Source organism: Bacillus rossius, chromosome 1 (genome assembly GCF_032445375.1).
Source record: "Bacillus rossius redtenbacheri isolate Brsri chromosome 1, Brsri_v3, whole genome shotgun sequence".
In the NCBI taxonomy this organism is placed as follows: domain Eukaryota; kingdom Metazoa; phylum Arthropoda; class Insecta; order Phasmatodea; family Bacillidae; genus Bacillus; species Bacillus rossius.
Genome location: NC_086330.1, coordinates 236977632 through 237004632, shown reverse-complemented (window position 1 = coordinate 237004632; position 27001 = coordinate 236977632). Strand labels below are relative to the sequence as shown.

General features: G+C 36.2%; 1 protein-coding gene across 6 annotated transcripts in view; it reads right to left on the bottom strand.

Annotated features, from left to right (window-relative positions):
* LOC134527383 (putative ATP-dependent RNA helicase TDRD12) overlaps window positions 1-27001 on the bottom strand; it is a 393271-nt gene that overhangs the window by 213325 nt on the left and 152945 nt on the right. For 5 of the 6 annotated variants that reach the window (XM_063360027.1, XM_063360029.1, XM_063360030.1 and 2 more), the window contains one exon: window positions 5338-5512. In XM_063360027.1, the coding sequence (XP_063216097.1) occupies window positions 5338-5512 (175 nt within the window). The remainder of the gene's footprint in view (window positions 1-5337; window positions 5513-27001) is intronic. The other variant, XM_063360028.1, reaches the window with a different exon arrangement.

Sequence of the window (27001 nt, the reverse complement as noted above, 5' to 3'; positions counted from 1 at the left end):
ACACTGAAGTTGTCAATTTATGACCATATTGTTACGAAGTCGTATAAAATTTAAAATGTACACTATAAATTGTTTTGTGCGAATATTTATTCTAGCTTTAAAAGTTAGTTTGGTAAAATATTTGTAATCAAACTTAATCTTTTCCTATGTTGTTCTCATGTTCAGGTGTTCTCATTTAGGTGTTAAAAATGAGCTTGAGCCATGCTCTCGGACTTTCACAAATCCCAATTTTATAATACCTTTTAATTACTTACGTCATGTGTAATTTACGATTATTCTTGAAAAAATAAAGAGTCTGGTTTTGAATTTTGATTTGTTCTGTTTGATCAGTGGTTCCATGTCTGTAAAACTATAACTACCTTATCTAGTAACTACAGATTATGCTTGCGACACTTCCTGAAAAGGGCTGAGGCCTCCACTCGGCTCTTCCCTCACTTGTAAAGGAATCAAGGGAGTTGGGCTGAGAGTGTGCAGTTGATGCATAGCTCAGCCCCCACCCCCTTGTTTTCAAAGTAAAGGCGATATTAACAAGATGATGTTCCTATTCAAATCTGAAAATTGTTTTCACAATATAAATTTTCTCAATAATCTTAAAATCTACACCATACACCAACGAATTCGTACATGTTTTCAAACAAAAAAAAATAATTCAAATATTAAGTACAAAATATTTTCCCTAAGTTAACACGTTTTTATTTAAAATTTCACTACTTGAAAATATAAGCTATCTTAACTTAACTCTAAGTATTCTGTTCACGTATTCTTTATTTACTGAAACACTAGAAATAAATTATATTCATTTCTTCTAACAAGTAATGTTGTTTCCACAGCACTATATAAAAATAGACACCTTCATTTGTCGACTATTTTATAATATTTACATTTACTTTAAATTTCACTGTGTTTGAAGTGTTGGAATTTTTTATCCAAGGGCGTAGGTATGAGTAAATGTGTTTACACATTTTTTTTATGGCAAAAATGTACTATAATGGAACCTTGCAAATACAAGTGCAGGATATGACGATACTTTAGGATTACTAATGACAATTTCGTAATGCATCATCAGTTTAAATGAATAAATAATACAGATTTTTTTTTGCAAATTTACAAGTGCTTCCTCATACAAGTGATTAAAATTGCATTAAAAAAAAAAAAAAGTTATTTGGTGGGAAAAGCAAGCACATGCATGGCTACATTCATAAATTTTAACCTGAGAAAAATTAGTCTGAAGCTGAATTATGGTACATGCTTGATAAAATACCAAAAGCTTGTTGCTGTAGACCTTATGCATCACTCTGAAAATGAACAGTTAAGTCCTAAATGAGAGCTTCTTGCAACACTCTCCAAAAACGCATGACGTAAATGTGATTATTACAATATACTCTCAATGAACCAACCAAATAATATAAATCACTATCCTACAAGACAGAATAGAAAATGTTTCAAAATATTATGCTACATTCACAATATAAATCAACAAAACTAGGAGACAAGGTTTTTCTTTCATATTTACAGAATTGAATTACAAATTTCATAAATATCAATAACTCATAATAAAAATCACTGAAACAAAAAATGTTTAATATTCTTAAGCTCTTAAAAGCTATATATCTATTGGAAAGGCAGAAGGCCCAAACTTCAAGTAGCAAGGAAATGTGTGGAAACAACAAAACAAAGAAGAGAAAGGGAAAAGAGGATGGATGAACTGGTACATTTGGTCAGGCATGGAAGAAGCATGATGCTAGCCAGTCAGTCTTCCTACTCTAGCACAGCTGGCGGGAGTCCTGGTCCTCGGAAGGCAACATCACTCGTGCCAGTCACTGGAAGGTGGCTGCATGAATAATAACGTCCTCGCACCTAGTCCGTCATGTGCCGCCACGCTCATGCCTCAATGATATGCTGATGATGCTAACAACAGTCTAGATAGTGTACCATTGCAGGCAGTTACTGAAATTTTTGAAACGAACAAAATAATTTCCAGAATGTGTTTGAGGAAGGACAAATTGTTTACATGTTAAGAGGACTGTATTTTGTTAATAATGATAATGAAAGGTGATAGATGGTAACTATTTTATTTTTAAACTTAGTCATGAAGTTAATGAATATATGAAGTTAAATTTTTGCTGTTATTTTGCAATAGAATATTTTCAAGGAAGTAGCAGTCAAAGAGGTGTTCGTTTGGTCAGTAGAGGAGTAATACATTTTTAGTGGTCTTTGCACATTTAAAGTTAAATATAGTTAAATATAATTTGAGATGATGTCATTGGTTAAAGTAACAGAAGTTTAGTTCTTTCGAGTATCTGGAGGAGGAGGAGGAGGAGGAGGAGTAGGAGGAGGAGGAGTAGGAGGAGAAGGAGGAGGAGGAGTAGGAGGAGGAGTAGGAGGAGTAGGAGTAGGAGGAGGAGGAATAGGAGGAGGAGGAGTAGGAGGAATAGGAGGAGGAGGAGTAGGAGGAAGAGGAGGAGGAGTAGGAGGAGGAGTAGGAGGAGTAGGATGAGGAGGAGTAGGAGTAGAAGGAGGAGGAGAAAGAGGAGTAGGAGGAGGAAGAGGAGGAGTAGGAGGAGGAGGAGGAGGAATAGGAGGAGGAAGAGGAGGAGTCATCGTCGCTGTCGCGTCATCGTCATCGTTTGGTGAGACAGCTGGGAGGCAAGGAAGTTACCGTAATCGCTCGCGTAATGTCCGCAGTAATTTGACCACATTTTTGGCCAAAAAAATGGGGTGCGGACATTATACGAGGAAAAACAAAAATACAAAATTTTGTGTTCTATTCAAGTCGTGCGTCTTTGTTCTAATGAGGAAGGGCGGGGGAGGCAGCGACGTGGCAAGAGGAAGAGAGAGGCAGCGACGCGGCAGGAGGGAGAGAGAGGCAACGACTCCGCAGGGGAGAGAGAGGCAGCGCTAGAACAGGGGGGGGAGAGAGGCAGAGGCAGCGCTGTGCCAGGAGGGGAGAGAGGCAGAGGCGTGGCTTACCCTCCCTCCTGTCAGCTAGCCAGCCAACCAGACAAAGGAGTGTTAGAATCCTTGACCCACTTCCCTTCCTCCTTCACTTCCCCTCTTCTTCTCCGACAACACTCCACATCAACACAGCGCGCGAGTCCAGCTTTCTTTATCTCTATTTCGTTTGAGATAGGACTAACTGCTTACGTCTGGCATGCCATACGACGGTCCTACTGAGAACGGACACTTACAAAATCACCTCCCGCCGCTCACAATACATGGCTTGTTGTTTGATGCATGCCAATCTGCCCTGCCCTCAGATAAACCCAGAAAAACACGTTTTTAAATTTTTCTCAAAATGTTTACAAAACAAGGAGGGGGGCTTATACGCGGGCGGGGCCTTTGACCGTGCTTTGTTCAGTTCAACGAATTTCCCCACCCTTTCAGGACAGGAGAGAAAGGACAGCTCAAGGTCACGGCTTTGTTTACAGAGCCGTCAACTTTCCATTCGTACTGCGTCCTTTAGGGGTGGCCAAAGTTGTGCTGCCCGCCGTAGACGACTGGTGCGGACATTATGCGAATTTTTAATTTTTTCTTTTAAGGATATATAAATAAAGGGTGCGGACATTATGCGAGGGCGGACATTACGCGAGTGAATACGGTAACTTTGTGTTTTCTGACAGTGTGGCCTTTTTTTCAAGGGTGTTTGGATCCTTTCTACTTGGCTGCTCTCCCCCTTCATCACCATGTTTTTATAAGTGTAAGATGATGTTATAGATGAGAAGTTTTGGAAGTTAATGTTTCTTTGCCGACCAAAGAGGTTCCATTTTAGGCCTGAACTTTAAGGACAGTGTTAACAGAAATGAAATTGTGTACTGATAAAACCATGGTATCTTGTTAAGTAATGTAAGGTGTTTAGTCATGATGAAAGGAGGTTTAAGATCAACCATTGATTATTGTTAAAAAAATGTTAAAATCTGAAGTAACAGTGTCAAAATGAGAGTTTTTGTGGTGCCCGTGACAGTGAAGGTGTGGATTTGTGGAACTTTAATTTATTTTGGTTTTACATTGTGGCATGGAAAGGAAAATTGGCAGTAAAAGATTTTTGCGGGTGCTACCCAACAATTTGTAATAGTAATGTGTGCATTGAAGCCCAATGTGTTTGGCATTTGGTCATTCTGAAATGTACAGTTCTGAGGAGTTTTTAAGTGGCATTTTTTTTCTCATATGAATGTCTTTGTAAATTAATTTGAGAAATAGTGGTAAAAGGAGGGGGGAGGGGTGGGGGTGACAGGGTGTTTTAAAGATCTCCGGCGGCATGAAAGTACGTACCCTTTGTTCATACAAAAGTTAATCTTTGATATATTTTTCATCTTAAAAAGAGATAGCCAAATGACTGAAGCAAAAAAAACCTGTTATAGGAAAACTTTGTGCACAAACAATTGGACTCACCAATGATGAATGCCCTGCGCATTTTATAATGCTTAAATCCTAATAATGATATCTAAAGAAGAATAGTCTCCTTTGAACTTGTAAATAATTTTAATTGTATATATTTATATTAAGTGAAACAATGAAAATTATGAGGAGTTATGGATTTGAAATAAAAATTATATATTCTATTTATATTTTGTATAAGCACTTAATGCATTTAATGAAACATTCTAACATTTGGCTAGGTGCAATTTGAGATTTTTTAGATTAAATAAATTTTTTATAAAGGCTATGCACCTTCTTATGGTAAATTTGAAAGTTGCAGCTTATTGGAACAAATTAATGAAAGATACTAGCATGTAGAAACATTACCAAGTTGTTTGCTGAATGCTTGATATATTACAAGTTATTATAGTGAACTTTGAAGCGGCGCAGCTACCGGGAAGTTGGTAAAGTTAGGTAAGCTACATTAATATAATGTCTCTTTTGTTAAAATTATAATTTACGTATTATGATTGTAGCCTACCTAACCTAGCAAACATTTCATTTAGTTACTATTCGTCTTCAATCATAAGCTGAAATCAACAAACTTTTAAGTAATAATAACACCGCTTTAGCAATAAAACATGGCATTACTTAAGCACAGACACGAGAAAATTTATTTTATTAATTTATCTCACTTAGTTTCAATAAGCTTCTACTTTCAACATTTAAATGCTACGAACAGGATTTGGAAACAGATCTTGGTGGCAGGCCTGAGCTAAAATGCCCTGCAGCATAAGCATAAATCCCAGGGGCATGCCCCCCCCCCCCCCCCGAAAAAAATGCCTCTCACAATGGAGGCCATCTTGTTCTTGCGAAATCATAAGTAAGGAACAGGAATGGTAAACATAACTCTACGGGCCCCCTGGAAATTGTTCAGATTTTCGTCCCTAGCCTACAGACTAACGAGGGCAAATGAATTACTTTGTGTATTTGTAGTGGAAAGCAAGCGTCCTTGATGCTCTCGGCAGGCTCCAGCGGCACATGGCTGTGGACCAGCACCCGCCTCATGTCCAAGTTGTCTCTCAGCTGGAACGTGTCGAACCGGCTACGGAAGGTATCCGTGATCTTGCAGAGCGTGGCCTGCTCCGAGCTGAAACTAAATACAAGTTCCCTGTGAACATTGCAAACATAAATTCATAAGCCATTTCACACATCACTGTGTCCAGACAAAGGTTGGTTTTAGATTCAATCGGTGGATGTTTGATTCAGCTCTGTGATCAAATGGGTCAATAAATAGTAAAGCATGAATAGTAATCTGTAAGGTTTCTCTGAAGGTAATATTTGAAGTTAAATTCAAATCTGTATTTAAATAACAGTACAAGGTCAAATCTAACTGAATTGTAACCAAGCTAAAACTCAGTATATGGCAAGCTGGACCACTAGGTTAAACAACACGTAAACTAGAAATGAAGCAAAATAATTACTTTACTAACATTTATTTGAAGCATGTAAATAAATAACTTTGAGCTCGTATTAGTGTGTAAAGTTACGTGTTCACCACCAATTGATTCTAAGGTATAGGTATTCCAAAACCACATATGATTGCAAGTTAAATTTTAAAAACAAAATAAAATTGATGATTCAAAACTGTATGATTGCAATTGCTAGTTTCCAAGTGCAATCACAATTTCACCTTGTACAAAATACCTTGTCCATCCAATGTATAATTTATACCATTGCATTGGCTTGCGCACAAATAAAGCTGCTTGATTCTTATGCAACTGAAACTGAAACTGCAACTGCAACTGCAACTGCACTGCACTGACTTGTCTAGGATCAGCTGGGCTCTCGTAATCTGGAACCTCCACTCACGTCGCTTCCATCACCAGCGTCACTGCCGTGTAGTCACCTGCTCCTGGATCTTCCAGATTAAACTGTGCTCTTGTGTTCATGAACTTCCTTCCAAGTTGGTTTTGGGCCTCTTCTTGAAAAACCTTTCCGATTAGTTCTCTGTCAATTATCTTCACTTCTTTTTAAGTGGTCTGTCGGTTGCAGAACAATTTTCATACGAATTACTTCTTCTGCGTAATCTAGATGCAATATATGTTGTAGAATATTATTTTGCAAATAAATATTTTATCTACAATGGTAGTAATCGTTCTTGATGAGTTAGATGCTTCCGACAATCATAAAAGGATTAAAATTCATAAAAATATGGTTCTTTGTTGCCATATTTGAATAACCATAAATCAACATTTCGTAGTAGTCTTTCATTAAAGAAATAGACTATTCAATGTATTCACACGTTGATCACTGAGGAACTCACATTTAAAACGTCTTATTCCTGTCGTGTTTCTAACTAGATTCCTTATTCCAATTGAACATTTCCACTAACAAAATGACTATTAATGAATTTCACTAACAAAATACAATCCAAGCAGTAATGAATTACATGATTAACTGACCAATCAGCATCTCTGTTACTGTTTTGAATAATCTTCATAAATACTCACACTTAAAAATACATGATTTTACTTACATTTAAACACCAGAATATTAACCTTAACTTAAAATTTAATAACTACGCTTGTTGCTAAAAACGTACCAACCTTAATTTTGAATATATTACAAAATATAATTAATGTATTTGTTTTGTAATAAACACTTTCATTGGCTACTAAATAACTAAAATTCATCATGCACAAATAAAATACGCAGTAAATCACTATCTTGCCCAAAAGAAAAGTAATACAAAGACACAATAAAAATAATACATAGTACTTCTGTCAAGCACTAGTATCTACCCTCACACACGTTGTAACAACCCAGGTTACTGCCTTTCCCACTTGATAAATAGAACAATTCATTCAATTGTCTTATATTCAATACTATGGTTAGTTTTTCTAATATAATTTAAATAATATCTTTGTATTCATATTAAGAAGCATTTATGTGATTGCCATTCGTTATACAACCATAATTTATATTTTTCATGCTTTAACAATTTTATATTATTTTATATAATTTCATGCTTTAAAAATTTAACAATTTTCTGACTTTGTGGTAAAATAGCCCCTAGATCTTATTTTTATATGTTTGGTCGTTAAATTATATTTTTTTTATGCTTTAACATATTTGGATTAGTACCTATTGCTTGTGTTTGTTTGTACTCAAATGAGAGTATTAATGTAATTATTTCTTTTGTAATTTGGTTTAAGTCACTATCCTTTATTTGAAAGTTGATGCAATAGGGTTGCAGGTGGCGTGAGATGAGGGTGAGAGGGACAGGAAGGTCAGACTGTGGGAAAGGACTCGGGAGTGCTGTTGCCATGCGCTGGTATTGGCTGGTAGTTTTAAATGTAATTTGTATGATTGGCTAAAAAATTATGTCACCATTCGTCATAGTTTTTTCTGGTGTTTATCTTTGTAAAAAGACACCTCGCTCCGAGAAGTCAGAAATGATATTGCACTGTGATTGGCTGAAAGTACGGCGCCTTATTCGTCCTGAGGATGATACTCATCTGCGCGTAGTTTCAATCAGTCATTGTCTGGACGTGGTACCGATAGACCGCGTGATGGGCAGTGGCTCACAAATTATAATATCATGTGAGTTTACAGAACATTTTATGGCAGTAATCTGGGCGCTACCATATAAAATCAACTTTTTTTTTTGTGTTTGAAACTTTGAAACTAGAATTTTTTACCAGTCATCGGTAATCGCCCAAAATAAGGCATGAGTGATCGCAGCTTTGTTCCGAGAATGTAGTACTACGGCTGTGTACCGTGAGTCCGTGTGGAACTACAGGACTTAATTACAAACTGTCAATTTAAGAGTTATACTTTCGGTACCTGCGAACAGTCAAAATGTGTTTGCTATCGGAGACAAAGAAGAAGTTATGTGAGAAAGGTTGTATGTTCTAACTGTACTGTGTTTTGTGGTCGCAAAATGGCTACCCCACTGACTGTGAAATGTTCTTTTGAATTTTGATAAAAAATACATTAATATCAGTTTGGTGTATGAGAGACATTATTTAAGTAACGAATCAATGACAGGAACAAGTGTCTGAAACTTATATAATTTTGGTGCCCAATTTTTTTTTTTGCGAGTGTTTTATGCATGTCCACTTTAGACCGAATTTTGAGCTAGCCGAGATAGTTTGGGGTGAAATAATATGGTCAGGTTGAAATGTGTTATTCTGATTTAGCAAAAGCTTTTGATACTGTGAATCACAACATATTTCTTACTAAATGTGCTAATTTTGACTAAGTGACAAATTTATAAACTGGTTATCAATTTATCAAATTAACAGAAATTTCAATGTTCAATAAAATATAAAAACTCTTGATTTACACTTAGCTAGGACTGGTGTTCCCCAAGGTGGTACCGTTTCACCATTACTGTTCAATATTTACATTGATGACCACATTTCAGTACTAAGCTTTTCTACTGGCATTCTTTTCGCTGATGACGAAAATATCCAAAGGAAAATATTATTGCACCATGATTGTATTTACTTCGGTGTGATATTTCTACTGTTGCTGAACTTAAACTTAGAAAGTGTAACTTGAACTTCGTCAATCTTAACATTGGTAAGATTATCATCATAACCTTCACCAGGAAAATCCACCCATAGTTTTCAAATACAAACTAGCAAATTTATGCATCTCAAAGTAACAATATGTTAAAGATCTAGGTATATTACTTTATTCTAAGTTATATTGTCACGTTCCAGAAATTTCTCGGTGTGGCCGAATTCGGATTTCTGTCTTTCATGGCGCGAGCTGTGGGCGGGTGGCTGCGCCCGTGCGAAAAGCGGCCTCGTTTCATCAGCTACCAGCCGGCGGCGTGTCGTTTGCCCTCGCTGCACATTCCTCATGAGTCGCGCGCGGGCCACCGACCTCGCGGAGCGGCGGTCTGCTGGCGTGACTAGGTCACAGCGCGGTGCTCGTTTAGCGGGCTCGGGCCCTGATTGGGGAATATGGGGGCGGCGGCCGAGATTCTCTGGAAACGTCGGCGAGCCGGGACTCTCTGGAATCGTCGGCGAGACGAGGTTCTCTGGAAACGTCGGCGGGGCCAAGAGGGTTTATAAGCATCCGCTGGAGGTTGCTCGGGGATCACTCAGGGGGAGGCTATGCTTCTCCCCTGTGGTAACGAGTCGGTTAGGATGTTAGGCTCACTGAGGCGGAGGCTATGCCCCGGAATAGAAATACGTTTATGTAAAATGGTTGGGGTCGCGGAAGTAATGTTTAAGTTAACTTTAAGGACTTAGAATAAATTTTAACGTCGTAGAAGATTTTGATACCCTCTAGCTGCTCGCAGATCAAAGCATTTATAAATAAAGATCCCCTTTTAGTTCATTCAAGTTAAAGTACTTAATTGTAAAGTAACTAATAAGACTGATTTTCAGAATGCCCTTGATTTTTATTTATTTAGTTTAAATGTACTTTTATATGAGTTTAAGATCTCGTGTAATAAACGTACTTTCTTTAGAATTAAGTTTTAATTCTTTTGAAGTAATTCCTTCTCTCTTCAGACCTCCTGTACAGGAGACGGAACCTATTATTTGAGATCCCGGGTTGTGAATAGTTTTGATTATAAGTACCCTATTTTTTTATTGCCAAGCGAGTGTAGTTTTTAAGAGTTACAGATACTTCCCCCCCGCCCCCCTTATTATTTGGTTTAGGCTCCGAGTATGACCTTGTTACAATTTGGTGGAGTTTGCCGGGAATGACCTCCCACTACATTTGGTGCAGTTGGACGGGTATGTCCCACGTTACAATATTTCCATGTACATATTGAATCACTCATGAATTACTGAAACTGAATACTTGGTCTCATTAAATTCATTACATATCATGCTTCGACTGTGGACTCTACCCTGTTCATCTATACTGCTTTGTCAGGTCTAAACTTGAATATGGGTCAATAACTTGGAACAGCATCAATAATACAGATATTGACAAACTCAACAGAAATCAAACAAAAATTATTACAATTTATATTCCAAAAAATAAATAATTCTATAAATGTAAATTTAAATTCCCTGTTAGGTGCTCTTTCATATAGGCGAAATAATTTAGATGCAATAATTATATATAATTGTTATAATTCCAACATTAACTGTCATTACATTTTTGAAACTACTGGGATCAAAATTCCCTCCACTAATAGACATAAGCCACCTTTATTATGTACCTTAAGGCAGAGTAATGATATTATATATAGACTTATTTCTAATTACAACAAGTATGAAATTTTCTTATTGCAAACTAGTAAGAAGATAAATATTAAAAAAATTTTGTCTTTCACAAATATATTAATATAACATATATTTTGTGCTATATCCATACGAATATTGTTATTTTCTTATTTGCACTAACTTGTTGAAAATAATTGATTATCTGCTTGTGTTTGCCTATTACAACACCAGCTTTAATTCATTCATTCATTTTGTGTTAGTTATTGTTCTTCTTATGTTGTGTAGTGTTTTGTGTTAGTATTTTTGCTTTATGCCTTGTTGCTAAAGTATTTATTTTATATTTATTATTTATTTAAGTCATCTTTTTAACAATATATGGTAAAAGGGTTACATTGGGTCTGTGTGTTTGTACCTATTGTATGACTTCTATTTTTTTTAAGTTATACTTCTTTAGGCACGTTAAGAAAAAATGATGAGAGTGAAATTTTAAGATGCGTGCGCATCACTGTAACACAAAATTAACACTTTGAGTACCATGGTAATGTATGCATTTATATGTGATCAGACCAGCCTATTTAAGTATTTTTTAAAAAAATTTGGCATCTTCAAATAAAAAAATTAGCCATATCTAAATTTTATTAACACATTTTTATGCTTTTACAATTCAGAGGAAAAAAACAAAAAAACACTGTTATAAAAATTATTATTTTTATTTTTATTTCAATAAGTCATGTTTTTGCTATTTGCAAAAAGTCAGATAGCCCATCTATTACTTTAGAATCATGCAAATATTCATGAATAACATTTAATTTTTTTCTAAAATTACCTTTAATTATATTCTAAAATGTTTTAAATATAAAATTATTATAATATTCATAAATAAATAATTATATAATACATGTTATTCATATGCTTATTCACACACTCTTTTTTATTTATCAAATAACATATATTTTTGAAAACCATATTTTTGATTACCTACACCCATTTTGGTTTGGTGAATTCAATTCAATTTTTTTAAATTATGTTCTGAAAATTATGTCGAAACAAAAATAAATTTTACTTATAAATAAACAAATTTACAACCTACAGGAATCAAACAATAAATTTCAACTTTCCATTAGAAAATATGGGTATAGATATTACCCAACATGTTATGTTCAACCAAGATTCATGAAGATTCATGAAAATTCATATAAATAACTAGTAGGCCTATATGCATATATAATTGTATGTTTATCTACAAAGTTATATAACCGATACTGATACTGTTTGTCTATCGGCCTTTACAAAAATATTTCATTTCTCACAACAAAAATTGTTTTAGGTAAAATAAAAAAAGTGCTTCAAACGTGAACATTGACATTTTCTTATACTTAGTTAGAGATAAATTATGCATAATTTGCTTTGGTGTGATAGTCGCGAAAGCATTCAGGCAAACACAGAGGCACTTCACATGTGGGACACCACCAAGTTGTTTCCTTTCTTCCTGTTTTGCCAGTGGATGCTTTAGTTTTTTCGGAACACACCTTGCAAACTCGTGTTGGGTTCGTCTTCTTTTCTGTGGCCGGAATCTTTTCCGGGAAATGTCTTCCTGTCAGTCTGTTTGTCGCAACATTTTGAACAGTTTCACTGTGGGACATAATGCTACCTTTGGCGGCGAAAGCTTCTCCAACTTCTCTAATAAATTTGGAAAGATGGCAGTTTTTTTCTCTTCGCCATTTCTCATTTCCTTGTACAGGATAAACACATTTGTAACTGCCATCAGAAGCATGTGAAAAAACAGCTTCTTCCACCATTTCAACTGTTTTCGGTTGAAGGGATAGTAAGCAATCATCTGATCACTTCGATCACACCTGTCTTGTGAATGTTATAATTTAAAATAGCTTGAGGTTTTGTTTTCGTCAATTTCCCATTTTTTAACTTCATAACAACTTCGGATGTTGTAGACTTATGCAAAGTAGTGAATGCCAAAACATCTCTGGTGTCTTTCCACTTCAAACATAATAAGTGCTAACGCCGCATGAAAACCATTTAATTTTTTCTAAATTCTTGCCTTTACTATTTCTTTTGGTAGCTGTTTTCTGTTGGTCATACAGCTACAGTTTTCTTGCTCCACAAAAAATCAGCGAGTGCTGGAGAACTGTAAAATCTGTCCATGTAGACCACATGACCTTCGTCAAAATTATCCGATAAAAGTCTTTGGACAACAGACATAACGCTGTTATCCACATTTGTTTTCCCGCAGTACACTTCCATTTTTAGTACATAACCGGTAGATGAATCACATACAATATAAAGTTTCATGCCACAGTTTTGCGGCTTATTTTTCATGTAAACACGAAACTGAATACGGCCACGAAAGCCAAACATGCCTTCATCTATCGTCAGATTACAATAAGGCGCAAATGAATGGGAAAACTTTTGAACTAGATGATCAAAAAATGGCCGAATTTTGTGCAAAGGATCGTGATTTGGCTGTCCCCTTTGTATGTAAGTATTATTATCATTCAAGTGAAAATTTTACAGAATAGAAAAGAAACGATTTCTACTCATTATAGATGCTAGGAAAGGAGTAGAAAAAAAATTGTTAGTTGACCAGTACTGCTTGAGATCACTCTTCTTCACCAGACACACATGAAAAACAACTGCTAAAAAGTGATAAATTTCACATAGTTTTACTGGCTTCCATTTAGAAAGCAGACTGTTAGGTTTCAATTGTTTGGTACGCCTCAGTTTATCGACAACAGCAGCAGCGTATCTATTTGTTTCAGTTTTCATGTGTTTGATCATTGAATCAGGAAGAAAAATTGAAAAACAATCAAATGCAGTAGAAGATCTGTGCTGTGGTTGTGTGTCTTCATGTGTCCAACCAAGAGCAGTGTCACTCTGACAGTCACTTGACTTTTTGGATATTTTGGTTGGCGGGCCAGAAGCAGACTCACCTAAAAAAAATTATGAGGTTCAGTTTCAGACTCACTGTCGTCCGAGTCCTCGCATTCTGCATCTATAACAAAATATAAAAGTAATTAGGTAACATTTTCAAAGTTACAAAAATGCATTGAAGGAAAATAGTAACGATTTATTTTTATATCTTGTAGTAAATATTTAGAAACGTAAACTAAACTTGTAAATTTAATTTACAAACCTGTTCTTGGCGGTAAAAAATCTGGGTCTAAATCCGAGTCGTCTGCATCACCTTCAGAACCAGAGTCGATAAAGTTTTCATTTAGTATTTCGCTTTTACCACTCTTATCCATTTTTCCGTTTCTTACAGAAAAAACTTATCATTACATCACATGCGTACTGAAACCACGCGCGTAAAAACTGCAAAAAGTATTTTACACGAAAAAACTGCAACAAGTATTTTACACGAAAGTAAATAGATAGTGCACGCCGCGCGCACTGCAAAGTGAATGCTGGCGCAATCTTCTGACAGCGCAATAAACGAATGTCCAGTTAGTTCTCAAAACAGCCACAAGATAGTAGCACCAGTCTGTAACAAGCCAGCAAGAGTTTAACGGCAATTACCCAGGTACCAAACCCGAGATATACTCGTTGGTTGACTAGCAACAATCATGTAAATGGCAGCCCGAGTTACGCTCTGGCTTGGTCTGACAGTTATTCATGTGATGCCCGAGCTATACTTGGGCATGGTACTCAAAGTGTTAACAGGTTGAAGCTGCCCGCTAAACCGCTCATTAAGTCTCGAAAAAAAGCTACCAACAAAATAGAAATAGAACCTCTATTAGTCGTGCATGTTGGCACGCTCGTCGCCTCTGATTACTGCATGTGGAGTCATTACGTTTTATGTGCACCAGTTCTTGCTTTAAAATTAAAAATTACTGGGATAAATATGATTTACTTAGCTTGTTTACTCGGATTATGTGCCTTATGAACTGCTTGCCCAGTTCATCTACGTCATCGGCCAAGACCAGACGTGCACGCAGAGACCGGAGACATGTGGCCATATACACGGAACACCATACACGTAAATCAATCCATGCCTCGGGCCCTAAACTGTTTTATAAGTCATGTCATGTATTTAGCGGCGGAAGTAGTAAAGGTATCGTGTGAGCAACAAGCCGTGAGTGTTTCCCCTCATAGTCCTCATGTGGGTTAATCAGTGAGGTGTGCCCGACGCCTAGAGTGGACCAGGTCTCGTTTAACAAGCTTAATTAATTAGAGGGCTAATATCTCACCCCACATGGGACACCTAACGCTCACACCGAAAATCTCAGCCGGGTCCACATGCCCACTCACGTGGTGGCGCCCACTATAAACAGCCTCGTGAGAGCAGCTATGGCCTCAAATTGTTATCTTGTAACATACAATTTGGAAGCTCCTTCCAACAATCCTGATACATGGACCATTCATATGAACAGTAAATATTCTTCTCAACTCTGTAATAACTGCAGCCAATGGCACTGATGGTACTAATTTCACCTCAGATCATTTTGAGTATGCATTTACAAGTATAAAAAACACCTTTTCTTCGGGAGGCCAAGTAATAAGGTGGATTTTTGTTCATAAGCTCTGGCATTCATAACATTAACCCACAAACTGTTCAATGTCATGATTCTTTCTAGGCCACCACATGAGGCTGCTTGCCCGTACCACTGTAGGTATAACTACCTGGATTCCCTACAGCAGGCAACCTTTGTACAGTGATTGTTCATGTTACGACTCCAGTTAGGGCGAAGCACGTCAGTAATCTTGCATGACGGTAAACCAGATCAAGTATTTTTCTTCACATTGCTGAGAACTGGATTTTCAAATGACAATATAGCCAATCTAGTAGCCTCTACAGGAGTATCTGGAACAGTTTCCAGCATTAGGACATCTCCTAATGCAGGGGTGTCAATAGCCGAAATAGCTATAGTAAGTCTACTGAAGGCATCATGTCCTATTCGTGAACTGGTCTATGGACAATATGGTAATCATACATAAACAACCACAGGCTCCAGCGTAACAATCGTGGCGATAATATGTAAGGAGTGTGCTTATTGGGATCCAACAGCCAAAGAAACTGCTTATGATGTGATTCAATGGTAAATAGCTTTGCTGTCACATATTGCCTGAACTCTGTAACCCCAAACATGATAGCCAAGGCCTTTTTATCGTTCTGAGAATTCTTTTCAGCTTCTGTAGTGTCCTAGACCTAATAACAATGGGTGATTCTTCTTCTGTGATATGAGCCATTGCAGCACCCAGCCCATATTCTGAAGCCACACAAGTATATATGATAGGTTTCCTTGCATTATAATGCATGAACATCACGTCTTTACTGCAGAAGTTCTTTAGCTTCCCTGAAAGCCTTGTAATGCCCTTCTGTCCATTGCCACACTTCTCCGTGGTCCAGCAGTCTGTGTAAGGGTTCCAATATGCTTGTTTTGCCAGGTAGGGATCACTTAATGAAGTTAATTATGATCAAGAATGCCTGTAGTTTTTTCTTAGTGATAGGTTTTGGGGCCTTGTGGACTGCCTTTACATTATCACCTGCCTGGTGTATACCAGTGCAATTGACACTGTACCCGAGAAATGACACTGAAGTGGCTGCAACAACACTCTTAGGGTCACTTAAGCCAAAGCTCTGTTTCCTCAATTCGTTTTAGCACCTGTGTCACTCTTCAGTGCTGTTTTTCATTTGGTTCTGTAACTAGCATATAGTCCAAAGACAACAAACTCCAGGAATTCCCGAGAACTTGGTTGACATTAAACTCTGAAAAATATTTGTTGCATTACAAATGCCAAAAGGTAATCGTTTTATCTTAAATAACCCTTTCATGGTATTTATTGTTAAGTGCTCTGCTATAGTCTCATCCACAGCCACCTGCAAGTATGCCTCTGCTAAGTTCAACTTGGAAAACACTTTGCCCCTGCTAAGGTGAAAAATTCCTCAATTATGGTGGGTAGTGGGTAGATTTTTTTTGTACATACCACATTGACAGTTCATTTATAGTTCCCAAATATTCATTCTGATCCATCAGCTTTGCCAACTGGTACTAAGGTGTTGCCCACTGCGAATAAGCCACTGGTTCATAAACCCCTACTTCAACTAATAAATCTATTTCTTTCCTTACACTCTCTGCCAAGACAAAAACTATAGATCGGCTTATTGTGAAACATAAGTTTGGCGTCTGACAGTACCTCTATGCTCACCAGTGGCTCTTTAAGGTGACCCAGTTCCACATCATCAAATACCCTTGAGTGTTCCCGTAGCACTTCTAGTGCCTTTCCCAGCTGTAAACTGTATACTCCTTCATTGGTTATTTCTAAGGGTTCCATCCAACTATGGCCCAACAAACTTGGAACTTTCCCATCACTCACTAAGAACCTTAACCTAGGTGATGCTTATTTAGTTCTTACATTCACCTCTAATGATTCCAGCACTTTTAGTTTTTGTTGGGACCATGTGTGGAGCACCAAGTTTGCATCTTGCAGCATGGGGTCCTCTGGCCACAAAAGCTTGCATGTATCATTGTTAATTATAGTGTGACCAGCACTTGTCCACTTCCTTGTTCAGTCGTCTGTCATCCAACCTTGCTTCCTTGTTGATTGGTGGTCGTATCCATGTTGTACAATGTTTTTGCCTCATTCTGTAAAGAATCATAATCCTTCTTCGTGCTGTAGTTAGCACTTCTCTTCCCATCTTTTGTTGCCTTGGGAACACCCCTGCTGGAGTGTTGAACCTTTGTTGTTATGCATGCCTGCTTATAATAACCTAGTTTGGAACAGAAATGCCAAACCGTATCTTGATGTCTGCAATCCTGTGGATTATGCTAGCCCCTACATTGCCAGCAGGATTGCGACTGCTCTGTTGCTGGTTTACTTCTTGTCACCCATCTGTTGGGCCTACTGACCGGTAAATTGCTATTGTTGAAGGCAATTTGTTTTTCGGATGTGCGTCTATGGTCTAATGCATTCTTGTGCATCCTTAACAATGACACTGCTCACATTAAGTAATTCAATGTTCCACACAAATCGTTCACATTCCGACTTGCTGTTTCTGCTGCTCTAGCTAAGTCCACAGCATCTTTATACAATATAATTATTACGAATTTAGGGGAACGTCGCACTGCCGCTACAGCGCCCTCTTGAGGTAGTTTGTGGCGCGCTATTTAAACACACGACTACGTACCCGTGACGATGGGACTGCCAGTACGGGAAGTGGGGCGGGGGGTGAGGGAAAAGGTAGCGGAGGCTGACCAGGCTTCTGGGGCGCAGGCCGGTTGAAGTCAATGTGTGGGTCTTATAGCAGGGAAATTATTTTACTAAAATGTAAGAGGATTGAGAACAAAGTGATTGAATTTTCTAATCATCTATCAAATACATAACATGATATAGTATGCCTCACTGAAATATGGTTTTATGATAACGCCAATATAATTAGAACAACAGAGATCTCTCACTAACTCTGATGGAATGAGGAGGTGGTGTTTTGATTGTGAATTTGTTCACCCTGGAATTGAAAATGTCTGGATAAAATTATAAACTAAATTCTTAACACACTAAATTTTTTTACAAACAATACCCACAACCATCCTTCCTACTTTGAAGATCTAGAATAAAAATTTACTAATTTACAATTTTACAGTCTGCTAATACTCGGTGACCGGAAAACTATAGATACATTGATTATACAGTAAGTCCTCTATTTACGTCGTACCGATTTACGTCGTTTCGGATTAACGTCGCTAATGTTTGAGTAGTCATGTTTCAATTTAAGTTGTCGCCGATTCACAATAACGTCGTTTACAATAACCGCAAATCTTTATTTTAACCAAAACACCGTATATAATTCGTTTATAATTCTTCGTTTCCTTCGGTAGTTAATTTATGCTATGTAGCGTAAGCTACACGTTCACCGCCTTATCTTTTCATACATCATGAGGGACGCTTCCTGCTCTCCGCTGCTTTATATTTCAATCAATAAAGGTAATAAAGAAGCTGGTTAAATAACCATTCTATAAAGCTGAGAAGTACTAGTTGGACTTGTTTCCCACGCTGTCGGTTGTCATTTGCTGATAAAATTGTCCGTTGTCACGTCTGTATGCCAGCGCTTCTGGCCGGCCGGTGGCATGAAACATGGCTCATTTTGCGTCGTTTCTATTTACGTCGCGGTTTTCAGGAACGTAACCCCGACGTAAACCGAGGACTTACTGTACTATGTTCTAGTATAACTCAAGAACAGGTATTAATTAATTATTATATCAATACATGGGCTTTACCCAATATAATTATTCTCAATCTTCCAATCATCTGCAGGACCTTTGTTTTACAAATCTACAATGCTCTGCTATCACTAAATCATAGATCCATTAGCCAAAGCAGATATACCAGCTATTGAAGTGAGCATAAAAATGGAAACTGTAGTTAAGAATGAAAATGTTTCATTCAAATCTATAAACTATATGAAGGGTAACATTCTCGGTTTACACAATGCTCTCAAAGAACTGATTGGTCGTTTATTTATAATATTTTTGATATAAATATTATGGTGCACCTGTGTTTTCGTACCATGTGCATCTCTGCCTGAGGACGGGAGCAGATAGCAGTTCCCGAAACGTCGCTTGTTTCTGTTTTGGAAAACTATTTTGTTTGTTTCGTCTTTTCGTTTTGTCATGTTTTTGTCTCATTTCAACTGTTGTGCTGAATTTTTTTGGGTTCAGTATTTTTGTGCTGTCATCATTTGTGGGTTTTTTTTTCGTTCTCTTCTGTTTTGGGAATCTATTGTTTTTGTTTCGTCTTTTCGTTTTGTCGTGTTTTTGTCTCGTTTCAACTGTTGGGCTGAATTTTTTTTTTTGTTCAATATTTTTGTGCTGTCATCATTTGTGGGGTTTTTTTCGTTCTTTTAGTCCATTTTTCTTTGTTTCTCTTTGTTTGTTGGCCATATTCCTGTTATGTAATAATATGTGGTGTTTATATCCTGCTGACAAACAGCAATTTTTTGCTTTATTTGTATTTTTGTCTTTTGGGTATTTTTTAGTTTTCTTCTACAGAAAAGGTGCTTAGCAATGGCGTATGTCCAAAAGCTTACATCAAGTCATGCACTCCCATTGCACAAATCTTTCAAAGATAATATTATGGTAGATTATTTAACAACAGTGAATGATCACATAAAACATTTTAGCCCATCAACCATAAAAAAATAACTTTAAGCTACCCTCACTGGTACTCAAAGAACTCATGACATTAAAATATAAAAAATAATTTTATAAATTGTATTTCAACTAGGTACTATACTTTGTTTTCCCCAATGCTGCAAATAGGCTGAGTCTCTCATTGCTTATTTTGGCATTATATGCGAACTATGAGAGATGCATACAAACAAATATTTTTTATCTGAAGGTAAATTATTCAGTCATCAATGTTATTGCTAACAGCTTTGCTGAATATTTTGCTAGTGTTTATGTACACCAATCCCTCACTTAACACGTCTTCAAATTGCACGAATTCACTTATGATTTTAATTTTACAGCTCCAGTCTTGAATAGCACGTCTGTACACATTAGTTAGCACAAAATTGCCACAGGCAAAAAAAGTCAGGCATGACAACACAAAGTCTACTTCAACTCGGCAAAAACCAGATGTGCCGTGGCATACAGTTAGCTACAAGAAAGGGAAGAGATGCACAAACAGGCCTGACTATGCTATCAACTGTTGTACAAACATCAGCTATGGCAAGTTCAGTTGCGGATGTGGAGTGTAAAAGACCAACTATTTTTACATCCGTGCGTATGCCACTGAGCCATACCGTTGTCACCCGGCCACAGACTGGGCCGTGATGAACTTCAGTCTAGCCAGTGGCAGGGAACTCACACAAACACAAGCAATGTCTGCCCATTCGTCTGCCAGTAACTGTACGTGCGCAAGCACCTGCAGTTGGAATATTAGAATCATGGCTTCCAAGAGAGAGCATAACGCATCGTGTGCAACTATTTGAGACAAAACTAGAAGTGTTATGGCGTGCAGAATGTCATGAAGGCCACACTTATGTTGGTCACACTTTAGTTTTATGCAAGTCATTGTGCGCACAATCGTATGAAATAAGAACTCTATCAAACATTTATATAAGTCTGATGCTGTTGGTTGTACTAGCGGGAATATATTTGACATTAAATACCGGAACAGTAATGAACAAATGATTCACATGGAAAGTGTGAACCAAGCGGTAATACATGAACAAGCCCTTTAATTTTTGAAAAATTAAAATATAAATATCCGGACAGTAATATTGGTTTCACTGTCAGTAAAGGATGGTTTAGAAAGTTTGTGGAAAAGTAAGTGAAGTGAGATGAAAGTCATGCCTGGGCGGGCAAGTCAGCCAGCCGACTGACAATAAAGTAAATAACTACCTATTCATTACGCGGTGTTGTATTTGTCATACAAAGTATTCTATGGTAGGCTTATAAAGATAAATGGTGTGACATATTTATCGTTGAGAGTTATTCTACGCATTTATATTACGCAAAGAATATTTTCCTACACATTTGGGAACACATTAATTAAATTAGCCTTGCTATTTATAGAGACTGATGCTTCAGAATACGCGATTTCAAATAACACGAACATTTTTTTAGGAACGCATTAGTTGTGCTAGGTGAGGGATTGGTGTACTCTAATCTGACACTCATAATTAGGGCCATGTACTTTTTGTGAAAAGCTGTACAGACCTGCTATATATTAAAAATTTTGTAGCATTATCTGTGTTTCATGATTGGCTAGGTTTTTTTCATGTACATGTCTACTGTCAGCACACCAAGCACAGCCAGCCAATGCGGAAGCTAACGCATCCTGAATGGTTCATCCAAATACAGTGTGTCTACCAGATCTAGTAAATTAAATTCCCTGATTTTTCCAGGTTTTCCAGGTCTAAAACTAAATTTTTCCAGGTTTTCTTTAACACAATTACGACATTCCAAGAAACTGAAAAAAAAACTGCATAATATTACATTGACGGGTTTCAAAGTATTTCAACTTACTTAAATTAGTAAAAAAATTACCTTCTTCCAAACGTGGCCAAAGTGACTCAATTGATGGCAAATAAAACATGCTGCTACAAATATTTCACACACTTCCTTTTGCAAAAAAACATTAGTAAAAGGAAGCTCCCATCAATTTCGCAGTGACTCAACTTTTGCGTCTATTGCACTTACTTCAGAACGAGCCAAATCCAACATTCGAGCCTTCTTCAACTGCAATGCCTTGATCTCCTCTTCAACTCTTCTTTTTTCTGCCTTCTTCTTGTCTGTAGCTTCCTTTTCTTTTTGTTTGATTTGCAGGGCTTCCTTACACCTACAACTAGCATTTCTTACATACTGTAACATGGACTTGGTGATATCAACATGCTCTACACCTCCAGAACGTTGAACAAAGTCATACATCTGTCTTTGTGCGATCAGTATTTCTTCCTGCAAGTTTTCAGTCAGCTGATTAGAATTCACTCAAAATCCTCTTTCCAATGATGCATTTCCATGGGAAAGTACCAACACTATCCTCACAAACTTTAGAAGGCCTGTTTTGGCAGCTACTGTATGTGCCTTAAGAATGAGCATCCACAAGTGATCAAGAAAAAGACGAGAACAGTGCTGCAGAATCTTGCAAGGAACATACCAACTGATATGATCACTCAATGTTATCAGCTTCTTGTCCTGATAGCTACCTGTTTTGAAGACAACATTCTAAACTGTACTTCACACGCTGTTTCCTCACACCCGAATTTAAAGCCACAGACGGACATAAGCAGGTAATTCCCTTGGTAAGATTGTACTTCAGGGGACTTTTGTCTTGAAATTTTTTTACCATAACCTTTAGACAAGTCCTATCATTTTTCTGTAACAGGACAGACTTTTCTGGTACTTTCTTTTTCTTGATGGCATGGCGTACTGCATAACCCAACTTGATATTGTTAGCAGTCAATAGATTTTCCTGGTTATCTACATCCAATCGAGATACATTGCGTTTCTCCCTAAAGCTCTTCAGTACTTCTGGTTTCAAAAACTTTCCTGCCAAAGCTAATAAAATGTCTACCAGTGAATCATAGAGAAAAGGTGCCATGGGTGCTTCACTTTGGAACATTGTGAGAAACAATTCCAGCTCTGATGCTAAAGAGTGGAAGAATGTCAATTTTACTTCTAGAAGACTATCTTCAAGAGCACTTTTCACTACATTGAAAGAGACAGATGAAAAAGAAACTTCACTAACAAATTTCTTTGGGTGGGGTAATGTTTTCATGGCACGCTCAGCAACTGCAGTATTTTCTAACCATCTGATTGCACAAAATTTCTTGGGAAAAAGCTCTGATCCAGTTATTCTAATGTAATCTGCCCTCCATTCAGGTACATACTTAAACAAAAAGTAACTGTGCCTCAAAAAACTAAAAACGTCCCATTGTGTAACAGAAATTCCAGTTTTGAAAGCACCATGGACCGTATGAAGCCCACAGCTACCAATTTCTAGCAACGATGGCAAATCTTCACAAAAAGTGTCTGTGATATGTATTTTCAAAGCTAACAAAAATGTCCAGTTTACGTTGAGGGCATCCATAGATACTTAAAATTTAATGCACCTGTCTGTATAATCTGAACGTGGGAAGCACATGCTGCAGCACGTCACGTCAGCAGGATAACAGACCTTCTTGAACCAGTTTGTATCACGTGATTTGATGCCACTTCCGAATCCGATGGTAAATAAAAGAAAATGGACGTGGGAACTGTTCGTTATTTGCCATTCAAAAATAAAAATGGGAGGGGATACACATGATGCCACGTCAATGCAAGCTGATCAATAAACAAAAAACGTATTGCCAACTACAACCTACCAAACAAAAATTCCCTGATTTTTAAAAAAATTCCCTGATTTTTCCCTGATTACAAAATTCCCTGATATTTCCAGGTTTTCCAGGTTTTCCAGGGTCAGTAGACACCCTGCAAATAGGGCAATCGCTTCTCTTGCTGACTGCCTCCAATTACAAGGGAACAATCGCTAGCGCAAGCATACTTTATTTAAGTCTAATGAGTGATCAGATTATTTTGTGAAAAATACACAACCCTACTCATATAACTACAAATTCTGATCCAATTAACAATTTTATCCCTATTTCAGATATCACCGAGTCTCTTGTCCTTTTAGGTATAAAATCCTTGAAATCTACATTGTCTACAAGTCGTGATGGTATTCCAAATTTTATCATAAAAGGATGCTCTTTGCTTCTTGTTCGACTACTTTGTTATATTTTAAATAACAGCATTAATAGCTGGTTTTACGCCGGAAACTGGAAAATAGCCAAGGTCATTCCCATAAATAAAAAAATTTCAAGTATTTATTCTTTTATTATTAAAATAAAAATTGGTTGTCTGTAAAGTCGGTTTACGGACGATAGTTTAACGTGACAACATCATAACAAAATACTGATGAAATGATTGCATACTTTTATGAATAAATTGAATAATTTTTATTTTAATAATAAAAGAATAAATACTTGAAATTATACTAGTAATCAGATTTTTAAAATGCAAGAATAATCAACCTTTATTGCCGAAATTGTTGTTGTAATAAGCAATGAAAACCACATTAACTTTTCACTTCACTTTATAAACAGTCAACGAAACAGTTCACATGTAGATGACGTGTAATTAATTTTAAAAACTGGCGTTTAGCTATAAAGTTTAAATATAATTATGAACAAGTTTTCCACTTTGGGTTTGAATCAGTTTAACTATACTCAACCTCCTACTCGTCTACTGGATCTTTGTTTCACTAACTTAGATCTATGTACTGTAAATAACGCTCTTGATTATCTTGTTAAAGAAGATGTTTATCATCCAGCACTTTCTGTAAACTTCAAATTGGAAATAGTATCTAATGTTCAAAGTGATTCTGCTTTGTTTTTAAATTACAAAAAGGGTGATTATCTTGGTCTAATCACTGCATTGAAAAATCATGATTGGTCTGTTATTTACAATAATACTTATGACGTAAATACTATGGTGGATCACTTAACATCCATTATGCATGAACTCATGAATACGTATATTCCGACTTCTGTAAATTGTAAATCCAGGTTTCCTTTTTGGTATTCTAAACAACTCATAAAATTATTAAAATTAAAAAAACATTATCATAAATTATATAAAAGAAATTTGAACCCTCATTACTATTCAATGTTTGCACATTTTAGGAAGGAGGTAAAAAAACTGTTAATTAGAGACAAAAAATATTGGTTAGAAAATATAAATAATAAAATTAAACATAACCCAAAAAAATTCTGGAATTATGTTAGGATAATGAGGAAAGGCTATGATCAACAATTATCACTTAAAATTATTGACTCTGTAACTAATGATTCTTCGCTGATGGCCAACTGCTTTGCAGACTATTTTGCTAGTGTCTATTTAACTCCTACCAAAATTTATTATTCATCTACTTTCTCCTCAAATAACCATTTCATACCCATGTTACTCATTTCTGAAAGTCTTGTTCTTTGGAGTATAAAATCCTTAAAGTCCTCTCTCTCAACTGGTCCTGACGATATTCCCAATTTTATAATTAAAGGTTGTGCATTTATTCTTGCACCTATTCTTCAACATATTTTTAATATTAGTATCTCTAGTGGTATTTATCCCACTAAATGGAAAACTGCCAAGGTTGTTCCTATCCATAAGAAGGGTAACAAGCTTGATGTTTCTAACTATAGACCAATCTCACTATTGAATGGGTTTGCTAAAATTTTCGATAAAATTATATGTAAACATCTTAATTTTAATCTAAAAACTTGTTTCACTGAGGCTCAACATGGTTTTAGAATTGGAAAAACCACTACAACGAATTTAGTGTCGTTCTTAAATCCAATTTATTCTGAAGTTATCACTCGTGGTCAAGTTGATGCTTGCTACTTTGACTTGGCCCAAGCTTTTGATACTGTAAATCATCAAATTCTTCTTTCTAAATGCTCTTCTTTTGGACTAAGTGACAAATATATAAATTGGCTAACTAGCTATTTAACAAACAGAAATTTCTTTGTTGCAATAAAGAATATAAAATCAACTCTATATACTGCACCCTCTGGTGTTCCTCAAGGTGGTTCCCTTTCTCCCCTATTATTTAATATTTTCATTAATGACATCATTCATCAACTTAATTACTCTACTGGGACTCTATTCGCTGATGATTTAAAGATATATCGCAAAATATCTTCTTATCATGATTGCTATCTTCTTCAATCCGACATCTCTGCAGTGGCAAATTGGTGCAACACAAATTTGGTACAGCTTAATAAAGATAAAACTACCATCATATCATTTACTAGAAAATACTATCCTATCTGTTATAGGTACAACCTTGACAATTCTCCCATACTAAAAACTAAACATGTTAAAGATCTTGGCGTACTTTTGGATTCTAAATTATTCTTTCATTTACATACTGATTCACTTATTTGTCACTCTAATAGAATTCTTGGTCTCATCAAGTACATCACCTTTCATTCTACTAATATTGATTCAATATTATCCTTATTTATGTCTTTAATCAGATCTAAACTTGAATATGGCTCTATTATTTGGAATAATTTAAATTTAACTCACATTGGGAAATTGGACAAAATTCAAATGAAACTCTGCCACTATATAATACAAAAAACCAATAGTTCAATCAACTTAAATAGTCTTCTAGGTTCACTTAAGGATAGAAGAAATGTTCTTGATGCTCTATTTATTCATAATTGTTATTATAATTACCTTAATTGTCCTTATGTCCTAGAATCAACCGGTATTAAAATTTCTTCCTTTAATTGTCGCAAACCACCTTTTTTATGTACTTTCAATAAAAGGAATGATCTATTATATAGATTGATTTCTAATTACAACAAACTTGTTAATCATTTTGATCAAACCAACAAAAAAATTTGCCTCAAGAACATCTTATCTAACTTCTAATATTTTATTATATTTTTTGACTTCATTGTATTTTAGTTTCCGTGCTATTTGTATTTTTTTTCTATTGTTGTCCAGTTTGTATTTGTTTGTCCATGTGTCTTTGTAATCTCTTTGTATATATGTATGGTGTCTACCACTATGGCTTTAGCTGTTGGTAGACATGTCACAATTTTAAATAAATAAATAAAATAAATAAACTGTAATCAAATATCTATCATCAATTATATGAATCACCATAATTTTTTAGTCAATTGTAACATAACCTATTATTACTGCACTCACCGATAGATGCTACTTTTTTTTAATAATAAAAGAATAAATACTTGAAATTATACTAGTAATCAGATTTTTAAAATGCGAGAATAATTAACCTTTTTTGCCGAAATTGTTGTTGTAATATGCAATGAAAACCACATTAACTTTTCACTTCACTTTAAAACCAGTCAACAAAACAGTTCACGTGTAGATGTAAGTTGTGTGCTGCGGCTGTCTTTCTTCTCCTCGGAT